Raw genomic sequence first — 20336 nt, forward strand, 5'->3', positions numbered from 1 at the left:
TGGCCGAGCAGTGAAGATGTCCATGGCCAGGCTCAACAGCGTCAATGGCTTCTTGGAGGACACCAGGATGGAGCCGGGGGACATGGGCAGGATCCTGCGCTGCCTGGAGATGGGCACCGTCCTCACCTTGTTCTACCAGAAGAAGTCGCAGAGGCCGGAGAGAAGGACCTTCCAGGTGAAGCTGGAGACGCGCCAGATCATCTGGAGCCGGACGCCCGAGAAGGTGGAGGGGGACAGTGAGTATCGGGGGGACAAAGAGGATTGGGGGGGACATGGAGGATTGGGAGGACAGGGAGGTTTGGGGGGGAACTGGGAGGATTGGGGAGAACTGGCGAGTATCAGTGGCAGCGGTGTTGGGGGGCTGGGGATGTGCTGGTGGGATGCTGAGCTGTATTGGGGTGACTGGCTGGGGGTGTTCTGGACATGTTGGGGTGTCCTGCCACAGTGGGGTAAGTGGTTGTGGGGTGCTTGGATGTGTTGGGATGTCCTGATGTAGTGGGGGGCTGATTGTGGGGTGCTGGATGTGTTGGGGTGCCTGGGTTTTGTGGCATGTCCTACGGTGGTGGGGTAGTTGGTTGTGGGGTGCCTGGGTCTGTTGGGGTGTGCTACAGTGGTGGGGTGACTGGCTGGGGGGGTTTCTGGGCATGCTGGGTTTCCCAGCCATGATGGGGTAACTGTTTGTGGGGTGCCTGACTGTGTTGGGGTGTCCTGCAGTGGTGGGGTAACTGGTTGTGGGGTTCCTGGCTGTGGTGGGATGTCCTTCCATGGTGGGGTAACTGGTTATAGGGTGCTTGGTCTTGATGGGATGTCCTACAGTGGTGGGGTGACTGTTTGTGGGGGTTCCTGGATGTGGTGGTGTGTTCTACCATGGTGGGGTGACTGGCTGTGGAATTCCTGGCCACAGGGGGATGTCCTACCACGGTGGGATGCTCCCCCTATGGAATGTCCTACCACGGTGGGATACCCACCCCTGTGGAATGTCCTACTTTGTCAGGGTGCCTGGCCACGGGGTGATTCCCATAAAAGCAGGAGCTGCTGGGGCTGAGCATCCCTCACCTCCTCCATCCCACCTTGGAAGTTGTTCTGTGGGATCAAGCTGCTTCTGTTTCATCCCCACGGATTTATATCCTCCCTGGCAAGGAGGGAAAAGAATGGCCATCCCTGTTCCTGCTCATGGTGCTTTTTTAACCCCAAAACCCCACTGGAGCATCCATAAAAATCACCCTTCCATGTGGATTCACCAGTGGTTAGGAGGTTGTTGGGATGTTCTCCCAACAGTGGGAATTGTTGGGGCTCCATGTCTTGGTGCTCATTACCTCAAAGCTTTGAGCTAAAAAAATCCAGTTGAAGGAAGCTGGGATTGGGGTGCCATGGAGCTACACCATCACCTCATCCCACATCTCTGTGCAGGGAAGGAAATCAGTTTTGGGATATCACCTCACCTGCATGATGGCAAAACCCACCCCAGAGGTTTGGGCGGTACCTTTTTCCTGGAGAGGCTCCTCCAAAATCACCAATGACCCCCCCCCTAAAATCACCACCCACTGCTGATTATCTGCAAGATCCAGGAAAATCCCCAGGAAGCTTCAGCTCCTGCTTGGAGGTGCTGATCCCAAGGTGGAATTCCAGCTTTGAGCCAGGAAAAGGAGGGTGGCACTCAGAGCTGAGCACAGGCATGAGCAGGATCCGTGCTTGTCCAGACTTTCTGGATACAGGAGCAGATCTGTGGGAGCAGGTGATGGGAGGAAGGCACCCAGTTTTGGAGAGGTATTTTAGGTCCTCATGGAGAGGAACTTGTTATCCAGTCACGGAATAATGCATTTCCAGCTCCTTGTTTTTTCCGGAAGCTCTCTGCACTGCCAGGTCAGGATCTTGGGTTGCTCAGATGCTGTGCCTCAGTTTCCCCTCTGGAGCCTTAGGATCTGTCTTTTCCCATACGACAGCTCAATCTCGCCCATGGGAATGACTAGGCATCCTCCAAGGTCATCCAGAAGGATGAAAAAAGGATGAAAATCCTTCTGGAAATGTGCAATCCGGCCATCCCATCCCACCATTCACTTTTCCTCGTCTGGAGTGGGAGAAATCCCCATCCTGGTGCTGGACTGGAGCATCCTCAACCCCTGGTCCATCCCTCTCTTCCCACTCTCTGTGATTTTATGGAAGTACCAGGATCTCCCAGACCTCATGCCTGCCCAGACCATTTTAAATCCCCCCCTTCAAGCCAGCATCCTGCTTGGAGAGGGATTAGTGGGAAGTGCTGATGTCTCTGTTAGGGACTGTCAGGGGCAGGACACGGATCCTGGCTCTCCCCTGGACCCCCAGGATAATTACACGCTTTGTTAAGCAGCCTCTGGACACGTGTCCATGTGCCCATGCCTGGGATCGTGTCCATGCCTGGGAATGCCTGGAGTGTGGCCTCCAAAATTAACTTTATCCTGGAGGGCTTCCAGCTAGTCACCCTCAGCAGACCCCAGTTCCCAGTGCAAGGAATCTGGTGAAAAACAGCCCCAAAATGGGATCTTTACAAGAAATTAAAAGAAAGGGGGATGAAGGCAGTGTGAAAAATCCAAGAGGATTTTGGAGAGGTAGTTTGATGACACCTCCAGCCTAGTTAATGGCAAATAATTAGGGTCAGGACTTTTTTGGGAGGAGAAAATCCCGTTGGGATTTATCACTGTTGGACAAGGAGGAAATATTTTATTCCAGGTTTTAAACCACACCACAGGATCCCGGCAGGATATGGTCTTCCAATTTCCCCTGTCCAGGAGGGTCTGAGCTGCCGCATCCTGCAAAAAGGGATGACCCCAGCCCAGGCCAACAGGAATTCCCAGCACAGCCATTCCCTCCAACCCCTTTGCTTCCCTCCTAATGCCTGAAAAAAAATCTCCCAGGCTCTCAGCATCCCTAAAATCCCACTGGGCAGAACCTGCTCCTCCATCATCTCCCCACCATTCCAAATCTTTTTTTGCACCACGCTGCTCGCTTTGCATTAGAAAAGAAAAGGGATTTTCGCAGCTGGAACCGACTTCCAGAGTGTTTTAATCGCCCAGGACAATGGAGACAATGCGGGGAGGAGTTTGGAGACAGAGTTCTGACAGGATCGAGGCAAATCCGCTGCAGATGTGGTTTCCAGGAAGCTGCTGCTCGGGTGCATTGTGCAGCCCCTCGCCGCTCCCTTTTCCCCTGGTTTTCCATGGAAATGGGCTGTTTGCCCTAGGGGGGAAAAGGATTTTGGGGTGTTGGTGAATGAAAAACTGCTGCTGGCAGCCCAGAAATTCCCCATGTCTTCGGTTCATCCCACAGCATAGGCAGCAGGAAAATGGGAATTCTGTCCTCTGCCCCTGAGACCTGCAGAGCTGCCTCCAGCTCTGGGGTCCAAGAGCAGGATGGAGATGCTGGAGTGAGTCCAGAGGAAGCCATGGAGATGCTCCAAGGGTTGGAGCCCCTCTGCTCTGGAAAGCTGGGAATGTCCATACTGGAGAAGGGAAGGCTCCAGGGAGACCTCAGGACCCCTTCCAGGGCCTAAAGGGGCTCCAGGAGAGCTGGAGAGGGACTTGGGACAAGGGATGAAGGGAGAGGACACAGGGAATGGCTTCCCACTGGCAGAGGGCAGGGATAGATGGGATATTGGGAAGGAATTCTTCCCTGTGAGGGTGGTGAGACCCTGGCAGAGATTGCTCAGAGGAGCTGTGGGTGCTCCTGGATCCCTGGAAGTGTCCAAGGCCAGGGCTTGGAACAACCTGGTCTAGCGGAAGGTGTCCCTACCCAAGGCAGGGGTTGGAATGAGATGATCTTTAAGGTCCCTTCTGATACAAACCATTCCTGGAATTAGGAACAGCTCTCAGAGTTCAGGTGCAAGGCCAGATCCTGGAGGAGTTAAATCCAAGGAGTAGCAGCATTGCAACTTGTTAGCAAAGCCATGGTAGCCACTGGCTTCTCACCACTCCCTGGCATCCTGTGGATGGGCAGGTTTGGGGTCGAGTGGCTGCTTTTTAACCTATAAACCCGTTTTTATCCCCAAAATCTGCCTGTTCTTATGGAAGAGACTTTGCTCCAAGCCACCAGAGCCACCAGTGACAACAGAGTTTCTTTCCTTGAGATCTTGTCCCAAAACAAAGCTCGTGCTGGAGTGCAGAGCTCCTGTGTGTCACTTGTGCTAAAATCCCACCCTGATCCGTGAAATTTGGCTTGCAGTCATCCAGCAAAAGAAGGCTGGATAAAGCCTCCACTGTTTTCTGGAGCTTTTCCGCCAAGAAAAACTATTCTTCCCCTCTTTTCTTGCTTAATCAGCCCAATTCCTCCCCCCATCCCTTATTCCTCCCTGCATTCAGCTTTTCTTTCCCCTTTGGATCCCCTCTTTGGATTCGGCTGAGGGTTTCCACCAAGGCACGTCTGCAGCCTTCCCCACCACCACATCGGAAACGCAGCCGGGCTGGAAATTCTCCGGGAAATGACCCATTTCCTCGGCAGGACAATACCCCTGGCGGGGTGGTCCGGCCGCCCTGGGTCACACAAAGCCCTTTCCGGTGTCGGTGGCTCTTTCCCAGAGGACAAATCTGCCTGGGGGGTGACGGTTGTGGGATCAAGAACAACTTTGTGTGTTGTTCCTAATATTATGTTATTATTCTTGCTCCCAGTGGGATGTGTCCACTGGGAAAATTGGAAATGTCCCTTGGTGGAGTAGCAGTGAGGAAGAGCGTGGTCCGGAAACCCGGCCCTGCCGCCGCTGTTGGAGCTTTATTTAGCGGGATAATGAGGGAGCAGAGCAGCAGGAAAGCAACGCCCTGCGGTCCCGGCTGCTGGGGCTCCAAATTGCCACTTTTGGGAAGAGTTCTCCAAGGAAAACATGAGCTCAGCCTATCCCAGCGCAGGGTCTGGCTTGGGGAGGACAAGGTGGCTGGAGGTTTGCTGGTTGGGATGGGGTGGGATGAGCCTGGAGGATGCGTGGCAGCCACAAAGCTGGGAAAAGAGTGGGCAGCGCTGCTGGGATGCCACGTCCTGGGGACATGAGTTCCTGGAGGACACACAGGGATGGGGGCCATCAAGCACGTGGAGGCAGGGCTGCAGGGACACCCTGTCCTTGGGACACAGATCCCTGGATGAGACCTTTCTGTGACATCCATGGTGTTGTCACTCAGCTGCAGGAGCATTGCAGGGACCTCATCCTGGGGACATCCTGGGACACGGATCCCTGGAGGACATGTGGCTATGTCATGCTGGTCCTCTCACACAGCTGTAGCAACACTGCAGGGACCCCATCTTGGGGACATCCTGGGACACAGATCCCTGGAGGACATGTGGCTGTGTCATCCTGGTCCTCTCATAGCTGTAGTAGCACTGCAGGGACCTCATCCTGGGTACATCCTGTGACACGGATCCCTGGAAGACACGTGGCTGTGTCATCCTGGTCCTCTCACACAGCTGAAGCAACACTGCAAGGACCCCATCCTGGGGACATCCTGGGACATGGATCCTTGGAGGACACAAGGCCATGACACCTTGGTGCCATCCCACTCCAATGGGCAGTGCCATGGAGACACCCCATCCTGGGGACACAGTTCCCTGGAGGACATGTGGCCGTGGCATCCATGGTGGTGCACTCAGCTGCAGCAGCACTCCAGGGACACCCCATACCGGGGACATCCTGGGACACCCCGTCCTGGGGACATCCTGGGATACTGATCCCTGGAGGACACAAGGCCATGACACCCTGGTGCTGTCCCACTCCAGCAGGCAGTGCCACAGGGACATCCCATCTTGGGATCATGGTTCCCTTAATGGACATGCCATACCCATGATGCCATTGCACATCACTAGAGGACACTGGGGACGTGTCACCCTCAAAGACACGTGGCCACAGCACCCGTAATTCCATCACACACTCCTGAGGGTATCCCATCCTGGCAACAAGGTTCTCCAGAGGACTCATGTCCTCCTGGAATTCCCACTTCCCTGAACCACTCACATGAGGCTGTGGTGGCAGGGGACAGTTTCACGTTCCTCTCTCCCTGCAGTCGACATTCGGGAGATCAAGGAGATCCGCCTGGGGAAGAATTCCCGGGATTTCGAGCGCTACCCAGAGGATGCTCGCAAGCTGGACTTCACCATGTGCTTCATCATCCTCTATGGGATGGACTTCAGGCTGCGGACACTCAGCGTGGCTGGTGAGTTGAATCCTTCTCCATTTCCTGTGTCCTGTCCCACCCCCTTCCCAACATCCCATCATCCCTATCCTAACCTCATCGCCCTCCTCTTCCTCCAACAGCTTTCTGCGAGGAGGACATCAACCTATGGATAACAGGGCTCAACTGGCTGGTGGCTGACACCCAGAGAGCCCAGACCCCACTGCAGATTGAGAGGTGAGGAAGGACCAGCAGATCCCATTTCCTGGTCCCTGTTTTGGGAAGAAAACCTGCCCTGGGCTTGGGCCTCTTTGGGATTGAGCACTGTCTGTCCATCCTTTTCTTCCCAGGTGGCTACGGAAACAGTTTGATGGGATGGACCGGGCCAGGGAAGGCAGGTGAGTGCCACCAGCACAGTGAGTTCAGCTGGACAGAACCATATTCCCCCTGTTGCATCCCAAATCTGGAGTTGAGCCAGGCTGGGGGAGAGGTCTGTGGGACAAGGGAGCACCAGGGTTTTTCAGATGCTTGAGGGCACCAAAAATCAGAGATTGGGTGCAGGTCACATCCTTGTGACTGTGAGGACCACTGGGATCCATCCCCAGTTACACATTTTCACCAGTGCCAGAGGGGCCAGGCCATTAATGCAGCCCATAATTATCTTCCCAAACCAAGAGAATTTGGACTTAAATTATTATGGGAATGGGAATGGGCATCACCTCCAAGTGGGATGATGTCTTAAGAATGCCCATTTGGTTCTTGGATGCACTTCCTCTCCTTGTCCCTCTGCTCACACTCATGCCAGACACCACGTAATTAATCTCAGAAACATGGAATCATGGAATGGTTTGAGTTGGAAAGGACATTAAAAATCATCTAGTTCCACCTTCCACTAGACCAGGTTGCTCCAAGCCCCATCCAGCCTGGCCTTGGATACCTCCCAGAATGAGACATCTACAGTTTCCCTGGGTCCTGTGCCATAGCAGGGATCCACAGGCCAGGAGGGTGGGATCCCTATGCCAGGCACCAAGATTTGGGGTGGGACCCTTGGTGTTGGGAGCTGAGACTCATCCAGGGATCTGGCAGTACCCTGACTCTGGTTTTCCCTCTGGTTTTCAGCATCACAGTGAAGGACCTGAAGGCAATGCTACCCCAGGTCAACTACCGCGTTCCCAACATGAGATTCCTGCGGGATAAACTCGTGGTAAGGACCCTCTGGACACCCCAGCTAGGAGGGACATGCTCTTCAACCTGCCCCACATGGGCTGGGGCCACCATGGTGTCCCTGGTTCCAATTGAGTGGACCCACTCTCATCCAGCCCCGTTTCCCACAGGAAGTGGAAGCCAGGAATGAGATGACTTTCTCCCACTTCATCCAGTTCTACAAAAACCTGATGTTTGATGCCCAGAAATCGGTAAGATCCATGTTTTGGCCTCCCAAATGTCCTCATTCTGGAGGGATGTGTCCCCCTCCAGCTAAGCCCAGACTCCTTCTCTGCCTTCCAGGTCATTGAGCAGCTGGAGCTCTCCTTCCCCTTGCGGTGAGTTCCCAGCTCCCACCCCAGTCAATATTCCAAGAGTTGGATCCATAGAGTGGGAAATACAGCCAGGCTGTGGGGCAGAGCAGAGAATGGGAATGGGAGAAGGGATTGGAGAGGGTAGGGGGGAAGGAATGGGAATATGGGTGCAGAAGGGATGGGAGCAATGATGGGAGCCGGGGTGGGAGAAGGAATGGGAATATGGGTGCAGAAGGGATGGGAGCAATGATGGGAGCTGGGATAGAAGCAAGGATAGGAGCAGAAATGGGAGAAGGGGTGGGAAGGGATGGGAGATGGAGCAGCTGCCAGGGATGTAGGGACATTTCACCCTCCCCTTCTCCCAGTATCCTTGGACAACACTGCACGTTCCAGCTGGTGCCAGCCTCTCCCAGTCACAGGGTGGAGGGACTGGTGGGAATGGGGGTCATGGGGAGGCTGAGCTGCAGATGGGCACTGATGGCCTCAACTCTGCCATGGGATCTATCCCAAATCCTTCTCCTGCTCCTCACTGGTGGCTGCTCCTTGTCCCAGGAATGTGGACCGCCCTGAGCTGTGCCAAGTGTCCCTCTACGACTTCCAGAAGTTCCTGCTGCATGACCAGAAGGTGGGGCTTCCCTGAGAACTCTGCAGCCTAAGGAGCCCACATGGGATGCTCCAGCCCAGTTCCCCCCCTAACAACAGCCGTGTTTGTATCCCAGGAATCCTGGGCCAGTGACGTGGGCGTGGTGCGGGACTACATGTGCTCCTACCTCAAGGAGAGCTCCAACGACGCGTCGGAGCCCTCCTTCCAGCTGGATGAGGTGGGTGGCCCCACACAGTGTCCCCACAGGGATCTCCCCGGCACCATCAGGCTCTGACCTCTCTGCTTCTCCCCACCTAGTTCCTCACATACCTCTTCTCCAAGGAAAACATGGTGATGGATGCTAAGTACGAGCGTGTGGTGCCTGAGGAGATGAACCACCCTTTGTCCCAGTACTGGATCTCCTCATCCCACAACACGTAAGGAATTTTCCCTCTCGTGGGCGTTCCTCAGGGACATCCGTGAGCATCCCATCATCCTTGTCTCTCCTCTGTAGGTACCTGACAGGAGACCAGTTCTCCAGTGAGTCCTCCCTGGAGGCGTACGCCCGGTGCCTGCGGATGGGCTGCCGCTGTATCGAGTGTGAGTCCCACCAGCCCTTCACAGGGATGCTGGAACCCCTCATGTCCCATCAAACAGACTATTCCCTGTCCCATCCCATGCCACCAGGGCACAGGAACTTTCCCTGTAATTTGGGTGCTCAAAAAATAGTTCTCAGCATGTAGTTGATGGCAAACATGAATTAACCAAGGTGTTTTCCTACTCAGTGGATTGCTGGGACGGCCCGGACGATCTCCCCATCATCTACCACGGCCACACACTGACCTCCAAGATCAAATTCCTGGATGTGCTGCACACCATCAAGGAGCACGCCTTCGTCACTTCTGAGTAAGCCCCAGCTCCCCCAGTGATCTCTAAATTCTGGGAAAATCTCCCTCACCTTCATCTGAGGCCACCATTCCCACCTGCTTGCTCCAGGTTCCCCATCATTCTCTCCATTGAAGACCACTGCAGCATTGTCCAGCAGAGGAACATGGCCTGTCACTTCAAGAAGGTTTTTGGGGACATGCTCCTCACCAAGCCAGTGGACATCAACGCCGATGAGTTGCCCTCACCCACCCAGCTCAAGAAAAAAATCCTAATCAAGGTGTGGAGCAGGCAAAACCCCTCTTTGCAGGAGGGACACAGATTGTGTTGGGTTCTGCACCAAGAGATGGTCAAGGGGAGCAAGGGATGGTGGGAAGGCACCTGTGGGAAGTTGATCCTGAGGGTTGGGAGGTCAGTGTGACCCATGGCCACCACTGAGCTCCCCTCCCTTGGTGTCCCCCAGCACAAGAAACTGGTTGAAGGGAACCTGTATGAGGAGGTCTCCACCGCCAGTTACTCAGAGAACGACATCAGCAACTCCATCAAGAATGGAATTCTCTACCTTGAAGACCCCATCGACCATGTAAGGAAGGCCCTCAGGGGCTGAGTGGGATCTGTCAGACAGTGGGGTTTGGGATGGGCTCTCCTAGACCACTGCTATGCTGTAAAGGGGAAGAAAGGGATTAAAAACCCCATCCCAAAGCTCCATCCCTTCGTGTCATACTCTTCCTCACCCCACCAATGCTCTTCCTCCTTCCCAGACCTGGAGCCCTCATTATTTTGTCCTGACAAGCAACAAGATTTACTACTCAGAGGAGACATCCCGCTACCAGTTCAACGAGGATGAAGAGGAGGTGGAGCAGAAGGAGGTGCGTGAGGGGCAGGACACGCCCACAGGGCGAGGTGACAACTCTGTGGGGAGGGTGACAGGGTGACAACACCCACTTTGGGATGAACTTGCAGGAGTTCAACAACAACGAGCTGCACTTCACGGAGAAGTGGTTCCACGGCAAGCTCGGGGGTGGCCGTGACGGGCGACAGATTGCAGAGAAGCTGCTGCACGAGTACTGCACCGAGACGGGCGGCAAAGACGGCACCTTCCTGGTGCGCGAGAGCGAGACCTTCGTGGGCGACTACACCCTCTCCTTCTGGTAGGAGCTCCATCAGGGAGGCAGGATCCCACCTTCCCTGGGTGACCCTCCAGTCAGTGCCTGGTTTGGTGGCTGGAATGGCTTTTTTGGGGAAATGTCACCTTTTTGTGCAGACCCCAAAGTGTGGGATGGTGGAGATGTGGACCCAGATTGACTTGGCTTTCTCCCACCCCCATGGCAGGAGGTCCAGCCGGGTGCAGCACTGCCGGATCCACTCGAGGCAGGAGGCTGGCGCCACCAAGTTCTACCTGACAGACAACCTGGTCTTCGACAGCCTCTACAGCCTCATCTGCCACTACCGGGAGGTGCCGCTGCGCTGCAACGAGTTCGAGATGCGCCTCACCGACCCCGTCCCCCAACCCAACGCCCACGAGAGCAAAGAGTGAGGATCCTTCCAATCCCCATCCCCTCAATCCCATGGGTCCACCGGCCTCCTCCAGCCCCAGCAGGGTGTGGAGATGCCGATGCCAGCCCCCTGTCTCCATGTTCTCCCTGGGCAGGTGGTACCACGCCAGTTTGACGCGTCTCCAGGCCGAGCACATGCTGATGCGGGTCCCACGGGATGGAGCATTCCTGGTGCGGAAGCGCAGCGAGCCCAACTCCTATGCCATCTCCTTCCGGTGAGTGGGGCCACACGAGGCCACTTGGGCTTGGCTAAGCTGAGGATTTGTGATAATTTGTCTGTTGTGACCCCGAGCTAGGTGGCAGGGGTTTGCTGTGGGTGACACAGTGGGACACGTGATGGTGTCATGAAGGGGAAACCCTCTCTGTGACGTCCTCGGGGTGTTCACCTTGGTGGCATCCCCAAGCATCAGTTCCTGCCCATCCCCATCATGGAGCCAGGATTCGGCCACCCCTCACCCATCCCATTCCCATCTCTCCTGGCCCCAGGGCGGAGGGGAAGATCAAGCACTGCCGCATCCAGCAGGAAGGGCGGCTCTTCATGCTGGGCAGCTCGGCTGAGTTTGAGAGCCTCGTGGACCTCATCAGCTACTACGAGAAGCACCCACTGTACCGCAAGATGAAGCTGCGCTACCCCATCAACGAGGAGACCCTCGAGAAGATGGGCACCACTGTGAGTTCTCCCAGCAGTGGGGATGGTGGGGGTTCTGTGCCATAGGAAACCAAGCCCCCTCCTCAGCTCCACCATCTTCCAGAATTTTGGTTGGAGCCCAGCCAGAACCAGCCAAGCTCGTTACACTGTCATCACCCAGCATTAAAACTCCACCATAATTCCTTTTTCCAACAAGTTGCAAGGGGATATTACATCCCACTCAACCTCCTCTCATCTCTTCATAGCCCTGCCCACAGCCAGGTGACCCCCTCAGGTATTTCTCCTTGCAGGAACTGGACTATGGAGCCCTGTATGAGGTGCGGACCCCTCATTTCTACGTAGAGGCCAACAAGATGCCAATGGCCAGGGTAAGGGGCCAAGCTGGTGTCCTGGGGAGGTGGTGGGTGGTGGGATATGGCAATTCCGAGTGCCAGGGTTCCTGGATGGTCCCTCCTCACATCCACACCTCCCAGCATCTCGCTGACCAGAGAAATGGTTGAGTTGTGCTCCGTTTCTTTGACCCTCAAGTGATGCTGGAGCTGGACCCAGCCAACATCACCATCACCTGGGGACAGTCTGAGATCCAGTGACAGCATTGTCACAGTGTGGTGGAGGACAGGGCTGGAGAGACCCCAGCCTGGAGCAGGGACCTCATAGAAGTTTGCCCCAACAGCAAGGAAGTCCCTTTGCACTGGGAAACCCTTAAAAAGCAGTTCTAGGGTCAGCTCCCAGGTAGTACAGTCTCCATCCTCAGAGGTTTTTGAGACTTGGTTGTTCTTGGAGTTGTCTAAGTCTCCACCCTTGTGGGGTTTTGTAACTGGACATATTTTGGAGTTAATCTTGGAAGAGGCTGGTCTGGAGCCCTAAGGTTCCTTTCCTGTGATCCTACAATCCCATGGTCCAGCACTGCTGCTGCCTTAATTGTCCCTTTGCTGCAAGGTATGACCACACAGAGGAAAACTTAACCCAGAGGGGTTTTTTCCAGGGAATGTGGTAATATCAGAGGATTAACCCTTCAGTGCACCAGGTGAGACAACTGGGGATCCCAAAAAAGGAACCTGATCGGCTCTGAATGTGGTGATCCTGAAGGACCACAGGCACCTCCAGCCCTCCTGTCCCCTCTAACCTATCCAGTGAAAGCTGGAGAGGCACTTTTTGTCAGGAACGGCAGATAGGTCAAGCAGTAATAGATACAAAATGGAGGAAATTCAGGTTAGATGTTAGGAAGAAATTTTTTACTGTGAGGGTGGTGAGACACTGGAATGGAGAAGTTGTGGATGGTCCCTCCCTGGAAGTGCCCAAGGCCAGGTTGGACGGAGCTTGGAGCATCTAGTGGAACGTGTCTCTGCCCATGGTGGGATGGGTTGGAATGTGATCACCTTTAAGGTCTATTCCAGCCCCTTAACATTCTGTGATGCCATGAATTGGGGTCAGGATCCCTCACACTCCACAATGGGGGCTCGAGGGGCTGGGCTGAGTGTGTCACCAGGGGCTGGGTGGTGACACACGTGTCCCTCTTCCCGGTGTCCCCAGTGCACGGTGAAGGCTCTGTATGACTACAAAGCACAACGGGAGGACGAGCTGTCATTCTGCAAGCAGGCCATCATCCACAACGTGGACAAGCAGGACGGTGGCTGGTGAGGGCTGTCACTTGGGTGTCACCGTGGGCGGGAGATGGAGGGGACACCCCGGGTATTCCCACAGCGGGTTTTAACTCAGCCTCCTTCTTTGTCCCCCCACCCTTTCTCCAACCACCCCCTGGCACCGCATGCAGCAGGGACACCCCTGTCCCCCCCTCCCCAAAATCTGTCCGCTCGCCTTGATCCTCTCACCCCTTGCAGGTGGCGGGGGGACTACGGGGGCAAGAAGCAGCTCTGGTTCCCGGCCAACTATGTGGAGGAGATCGTCGGCACCCAGGCGCAGGAGCAGGATGAGGCTGTGAGTGTCACCTCTCTGGGATCCTGGGAGCGAGGACATTGGAGGCTCCCAAGAGCCTTGACAAAATCCAGACCCTTATTCTGAGGCTGGGAGATGCTCACAATCCTGATCCAGCTTGGATTCTTAGCCACCGGCTAGGGGATGCTCATGGTTCTGCTCCAGCCTAGACCCTTATCCAGAGTCTGGGGAATATTCCCGGCCCTAGTCCAACTTGGACCTATTTCTGGGACTTAGGAAATGCCCCTGGTCCTTTTACAGCCCATATCTTTATCCAGAGGCTGTGGGATGCTCCCAGCCCCACTCCAGCTTGGACCCTTTTCTGAAAGGTGCAGGATACTCTAAATCTTGTACAAGCCCAGATCTTTATCCAGTGGCTGAAGAATGCTCCTGGTCCTCTCCAGCCAGACCCTTACCCTGAGGCTGGGGAATGATTGTGCTCCTGCTCCAGTCCAGATTCTTATCTGGAGACTGAGGGATGTTCTTGGCCCCATTCCCACTTAGACAATTTATTAGGAGCTGGAGGATGCTCCCAGTCCTGTTCCAGCCCTGATCTCTGTCTGGAGGCTGGGTAATAATCTTGGCCACACTCCAGCTTGGATCCTTGCCTGGAAACTGGAGGATGCTCCCAGCCTTGCACCAGCCCAGACCCTTATCCAGAATCTGGGGGATGCTCCTGGTCCCACAGAGTCAGGGGATGCTCTTGGTCCTGCTCCAACCCAGACCTTTATCCAGAATCTAGGGGATGCTCCCAGCCCTGTACCAGCCATGACCCTTATCCAGAGGCTGAGGGATGCTCCTGGTCGTACTCCAACCCAGCTCTTGGGGTGATGCTCCTGGATGTTTTTTTCCTTCTTTTCCTCAGATTTGTCCAGCTCGGAGGGCTGGGTGGTGGCTGCCTATAACCCACAGGTCTCTCCCATTTTACCTCTTCCTTCCTCTCTTGCAGTCATCAGAAAACAGCCCCCTGGGGAACTTCCTGAAGGGCTTCATCGATGTCCCATCCTGCCATGTCGGTGAGTGTCCCTACTTATGGATTTGGGGGGAATTTGGAGGAATTGGGATGTCCAGATGATTCAGGGGACATTTTCCCTTGATTCCAAGGGCATGTTTCAGCATGGAAAGCTGAAGCCACACATTGGAAAAAATGGGATCCACACAGGAGCATCCTGATGGATGGTGGGGTGCCAGGAGGGGCTGGTGGGGGCCCGGGAGCGGGACCGCTGAGGTTTCGTTTGCTCCACAGAGCCATCCATTGGGAATGTCTTCGAGTAAAGCCCCCCTCTGATGTCCTTATAGTTATCTCCAAAGACGGGAGGAGCTCCAAACCATTTGTCTTCACCATCCATTCCCAGCAGATGTCCCACGCAGCCCAGTCACTGGACGTGGCCGCAGACACGCAGGAGGAACTCAGCGAGTGGGTGGCCAAGATCCGGGAGGCCACACAGAACGCCGACGCCAGGGTGAGGGGATGCAGAGGATGGGGCTGGATGGTCCCTTTCTCTTGGAGATTGTTCCTCATATCTCCAAAGGAAGAGTCTGGGGGAAGACTTGCAGCTCCTGTTTTTCCTGGTGCAGATGCAAGAGGGGAAGATCATGGAACGGAGGAAGAAGATCGCCCTGGAGCTCTCGGAGCTGGTCGTGTATTGCCGCCCGGTGCCATTTGATGAGGACAGTAAGTCCTGGAGAAATGGTATAAAGGCATAAAGCGTGGAAAGAGACAGGTGGGAAAAACTATCCAGGTCTCATTCCTTCCCTGATGGCCACTTGGTGCTTGCAGAGATTGGCACAGACAAGGCATGTTACCGGGACATGTCCTCCTTCCCCGAGACCAAGGCGGAGAAATACGCCAACCGCAGCAAGGGCAAGAAGTTCCTGCAGTACAACCGCCGGCAGCTGAGCCGCATCTACCCCAAGGGACAGCGCCTGGACTCCTCCAACTATGACCCACTGCCCATGTGGATCTGTGGGAGCCAACTCGTGGCCCTCAATTTCCAGACGCCCGGTAAATCCTGCTCCTGGGGTTGTTGTTGAGCTCATTCCCAAAGGTTGTCTCAAAATTCCCATTCCCAATGCTTCTGCCCTGGGTCGTCTTGTTGGAGGTGGTTGTGTGATCTCTCCAAGCTTTGTCTCCATCCTCGTGGGGACATGAGTGGTTTGGAGGCTCTTCAACCTTTTCCTCATCCTGATGGGAACACAGGAGGTGGTTTGGATGATCTCTCCAAGCTTTGTCCTCATCCTGATAGAGATAGAGGAAGTGGCTTGGATGATCTTTCCAAGCTTTGTCCTCATCCTGATGGAAAGGAGGTGGTTTGGATGCTCTCCATCCCGTGTCTCATCCTGATGGGGATGCAGGGGGTGGTTTGAAAGATCTCTCAAACCTTTGTCCTTATCCTGGTGGGGACAAAGGTGGTTTGGATTCTCTCAAGTCTTTGTCCTCATCCTGATGGGGCTATCTCCATGCAATCCTTGGGTGATTCATGCAAAATTCAGCTGCATCCCTCCTCCAACCACAGCCAGGGGCTCTTAGTTGGGTTTGCAGGGTAGGACCTTCTAACCAAGAACCTGGGGGAGGTCCCTGAGCCCCACACTCAGATCTGCTCTGTCCCCACGGCCACAGACAAACCGATGCAGCTGAACCAGGCTCTCTTCATGCTCGGTGGCCGCAGCGGCTACGTCCTGCAGCCAGACATCATGAGGGACGAGACCTTCGACCCCTTCGACAAGAACAGCCTGAAGATTGTGGAGCCCATCACAGTCCAGCTGCAGGCAAGTGTGCAAGGATAGCAAGACCACCTTGAGGAGGTCACCATCAAGATGGGAACTCCTTCCTTATTTTTGGGTCAACCAGGGGCAGTTTTTACTTTTTCCAGCTACATATTTGCTCCATAGAGCTTGTTACTCTTGGGAGATCTTCTTCATCCAGACCTCATCCTCTTCTTCCTCCTCTTTCTCCCACAGATCCTTGGTGCCCGGCACCTGCCCAAGAACGGGAGGAGCATCGTGTGCCCCTTTGTGGAGGTGGAGGTTTGCGGCTCTGAGTATGACAACAGCAAGAACAAGACAGATGTCGTAGGTGAGAGACCACACAGGTGATGTCCCCACCCTCAGGGACAGCCCTGACTCTGCCTTCTGTCATCCTCTTGAGAGGACATGTGAGTGATGGGGCCGGATTTTGTGCTCTCTCCCACAGCTGACAACGGCTTCAACCCCGTCTGGCTCTTCAAGCAGTTCGTCTTCGATATCAACAACCCTGAGTTTGCCTTCCTCCGCTTCGTGGTGTATGAGGAGGACATGTTCAGTGACCCCAACTTCTTGGCACAAGCCACCTTCCCTGTCAAGGGCCTCAAAACAGGTATGGTCTTTCCATCATCATCATCATCATCATCATCATCATCATCATCATCATCTCCTTCATAGTCATGGAATCACAGAAGGGTTTGGGTTGAAAGGGGACTTTAAAGGTCATCTCGTCCAAACCCCCCTGCAATCATCATTATCTCCATCATTATCATCATCATGATCTCCATGATTAAGTCACGGAGTCATAAAAGGGTTTGGTTTGGAAGGGACCTTTAAAGATCTTCTAGTGCAACCCTCCTGCAATTGTCATCATCGTGGTCTCCATCACTGAGTCATGGAATCATGGAAGGGTTTGGGCAGGAAGGGGCTTTTAAAGGTCATCCAGTCCAAATCCCTTTCAACCATCACCTTCATCATCTCCGTCATAGATCACGGAAACATAGAAGGGTTTGGGTTAGAAGGGACCTCTAAAAGTCATTGAGTCCAACTCTCCTGCATTGTCATCATCATGACCTCCATCATTAAGTCATGGAGTCATAGAAGGGTTTGGGTTGAAAGAACCTCTAAAGTTCTTCTAGTGCAAACCCCTGTAATCATCATCGTTATCTCCCTGGGGTCCTGGCCATGGTGAGGGGCTTGGACCCTGCTGTGGTGCTGAGCTCGTGTTGTGATGTTGTGTCCAGGCTATCGGTCGGTGCCGTTGAAGAACAGCTACACCGAGGACCTGGAGCTCGCCTCCCTACTCATCCACATCGAAATCATCAATGCCAAGGCAGGTGGCCCAGGCAGTTTGGGAAACCTGGAACAAGGGGAACCAAATCTTTGGTGCGTCCTGCCCACCACACCATCCTCACACGCTTGTTTTGGAGCAGGAGGAAGATGAGGAGAACCTCTACTCGTCCATCCAGCAGCTCCGGGACCGTGCCAGCGAGCTCTCCAGCCAGGTCTCCAGCTACGAGCGCACCAACGGCTGCGATTCCCGCTACCAGCAGCGCCTGGACGAGCTCCGGGCGGCCCAGGAGCGGCTCATGGAGCTCACTGAAGTCCGCAACCGCAAGTGAGTTGTCCCCTCCCTGTGGTTTCAGGAGGTCCCTCTTGGGGAGGGTCTCTAAGGCCACCACCCTGCTCCCCACCAGGTTGATGGAGAAGAAGAAGAGGGACCGGCAGATGGTCACCAAACGCAGCTGAGCTGGAGGGACTCAGAGCTGAGGAGCTCCCCCAGCCACCTCCTCTCCTGCCACAAAGGGAGGTGGGGTGGCCACATCTGGACCTCCCACCACGCCCAGGGCTGGGTGACAGCAGCGTGACAAATTCGGGGATGAAAGGGGGCCTTGGGTAGCTGTGCCTGTGACGGGGGTGAGGCGGGAGGTGGGATGCTCTGGCTTCAATCCCAGGTGCCTCCAGCTTCATCCCACATTCCCTGGGGCTCATGGCCGCATCCTTGTCCCCACGAGGTGGCCGCAGTGGCTCTTCCTCACCCAATGTTCTCAATGTCCCACCATCCCATGGCAGCCCCATGACCGATGGGGAAACTGAGGCACAGGGGCCCAGCTGGCCCAGGATGGGGCAGGACCAGTCACCTCCGTCCTGGGCACAGGTGTCAGGACTGGCTGGTGGTGAGGCACCAGGATGGGGACACAGGGGACACTTTTGGGGGGGTTAGGGGAGTATTTTGCTCCCCTGCTATAAATACCTGTATTTTCTTCTTTTATCCAGCGTGTACATATGGCGTGGGGGGAGGGAGTGTCTGTACCAGCCACAGTATTAGGGCACAAAGGGGACCCCAAAATGTCCAGAGATGTCCCAGCATGGGACCAAGGGAGCAGGGGACCATGTCTGGGGCTGTCCAGCAAAGCAGAGTGGCCTGTGACAGGGTGCCCTGAGTAGGCACCTGGTAAATAAATACAGGCAGCAAGGTGGCCCCAGAGGGGACAGGGATGTCCCCAAGGTGACCCAGAGTTGTCACCAAACTCTGGGAGTGGGGACAGATCCTGACAGTAAAGCCAGCTGAGGTAGTGGCCAGCCTGATGGTGGCTGGGGACATCTTGGGGTGTCCCCTGGAGTTGGGGTGTCCCAGCAGGGGGGACCTGTGTATTCTTTGTATGAAAATAAATCTATTTAGCCAATATTTATACCCTGCTGCTGTGACCTGGTGTCCCCTTCCAGCTCTGCTGCCACCTCAAGGTCCCCAGGGTGGGGGAGGCGGCTTGGTAGTCCCAGATCCAGTGTGTCACCCTTGTCCCAGCAGCAATGGGGACACTTGGGGGTGTGTTGTGGCAGGCAGGGCCACCCAGGAAGGACCCAAGGCAGAGGGACACAGGACACAAGGCAGAGGGACACCAGGACAATGGGTACAAGGTTGTGGGGACACAGGGCCATAGGGGCATGAGCCCATGGGGTCAGAGGACCCTGGGGACACACAGCTATGTAGGATCACAGGGCCATGCCATGGGGACACATATGGGTCCATAGGGATTTGGGTCCTTGGGAACGCACACATGGATCCATAGGGACATAAGGACACGGGGACACACATGGATCCATAGAGACACAGCGACATGGGGCAATGGGGACACACACACATACGTGGATCCACAGGGATTTGGGTCCATGGGGACACACACATGGATCTGTAAGGACACAGGGACATGGGTCCATGGAAACACATGTGAATCCATTGGGATATAGGTCCATTAGGACACACATGAATCCATGGGGGTTTGGGTCCATGGGGACACAAATTCACAGATCCATGGGGATTTTGGTGCATGGGGATACACACAGAGATCTACAGGGACATGGGGCGATGGAAATACATGTGAATCTACTAGGATTTGGGTCCATGGGGATGCACACATGAATCCATTGGGATTTGGGTCCATGGGGACACACACACAGACCATAGGTCCATGGGGACACAAATTCACAGATCCATAGCAATTTGGGTCCATGGCAACACACACAGATCCATAGGGACATGAGCTGATGGAAATACATGTGAATCTACTGGGATTTGGGTCCATGGGGCCACACACCACAGATACACAAGGACTTGAGTCCATGAGGACACAGATTCAGGGATCCATAGGGATTTGGGCCCATGGAAACACACACAAATCCACAGGGATCTGGGCCCATGGAAAGAACCATTAGAATTTGGGTCCATTATGATACACATAAATCCATTGGGATTTGGGTCCATGGAAACACATGTGAATCCATTGGGATTTTGATCCATGGTGACACACACCACGGATACACAGGGACTTGAGTCCATGAGGACACAGATTCAGGGATCCATAGGGCTTTGGGACAGTGGAAAAAAACCACAAATCCACAGAGGGCCCATGGAAAAACCCATTAGACCCATTAGAATTTAGGTCCGTTATGATACACACGAGTCCATTGGGATTTGGGTCCATGGGGACACACACTCCAGGATCCATAGGGCTTTGGGTCTGTGGAAACACACGTGAATTCCAAGGGATTTGGGCCCATGGAAACACGTGAACTCAGTAGAATTTGGGCCCATTAGGACACAGATCCATAGGGATTTTTGGTCCATGGAAACACATGTGAATCCATTGGGATTTGGGTCTATGGGGACACACACCCCAGATACACAGGGACTTGTGTATTCACAATTCATGGATCAGATTCAGGGACACAGATTCAGGGATCCATAGGGATTTGGGTCCATGGGGACACACACTCCAGCATCCACAGGGCTTTGGGACCGTGGAAAAATAGGCAAATCCACAGGGATTTGGGCCCATGGGCACACCC

General features: G+C 54.7%; 1 protein-coding gene across 1 annotated transcript; it reads left to right on the plus strand.

Annotated features, from left to right (window-relative positions):
• Positions 1 to 16: 16 nt before the first annotated feature.
• Positions 17 to 18678, plus strand: LOC139587507 (1-phosphatidylinositol 4,5-bisphosphate phosphodiesterase gamma-1-like). Its single transcript, XM_071421934.1, has 32 exons — positions 17 to 236; positions 6015 to 6164; positions 6266 to 6359; positions 6473 to 6520; positions 7242 to 7326; positions 7457 to 7537; positions 7629 to 7663; positions 8192 to 8264; positions 8359 to 8460; positions 8541 to 8659; positions 8737 to 8822; positions 9008 to 9128; positions 9219 to 9387; positions 9571 to 9690; positions 9869 to 9976; positions 10071 to 10258; positions 10440 to 10640; positions 10759 to 10878; positions 11150 to 11333; positions 11603 to 11680; positions 12846 to 12949; positions 13154 to 13250; positions 14197 to 14263; positions 14547 to 14710; positions 14826 to 14922; positions 15028 to 15252; positions 15868 to 16016; positions 16209 to 16323; positions 16441 to 16602; positions 17234 to 17322; positions 17423 to 17607; positions 17687 to 18678. The coding sequence occupies exons 1-32, from the start codon at positions 17 to 19 to the stop codon at positions 17736 to 17738; spliced, it is 3888 nt and encodes a 1295-aa protein (XP_071278035.1). The 3' UTR covers positions 17739 to 18678.
• Positions 18679 to 20336: the final 1658 nt, after the last annotated feature.

Source organism: Agelaius tricolor, unplaced genomic scaffold (genome assembly GCF_023055355.1).
Source record: "Agelaius tricolor isolate 1412-34295 unplaced genomic scaffold, bAgeTri1.0.p SCAF_2, whole genome shotgun sequence".
NCBI classification, from domain to species: Eukaryota; Metazoa; Chordata; class Aves; order Passeriformes; family Icteridae; genus Agelaius; species Agelaius tricolor.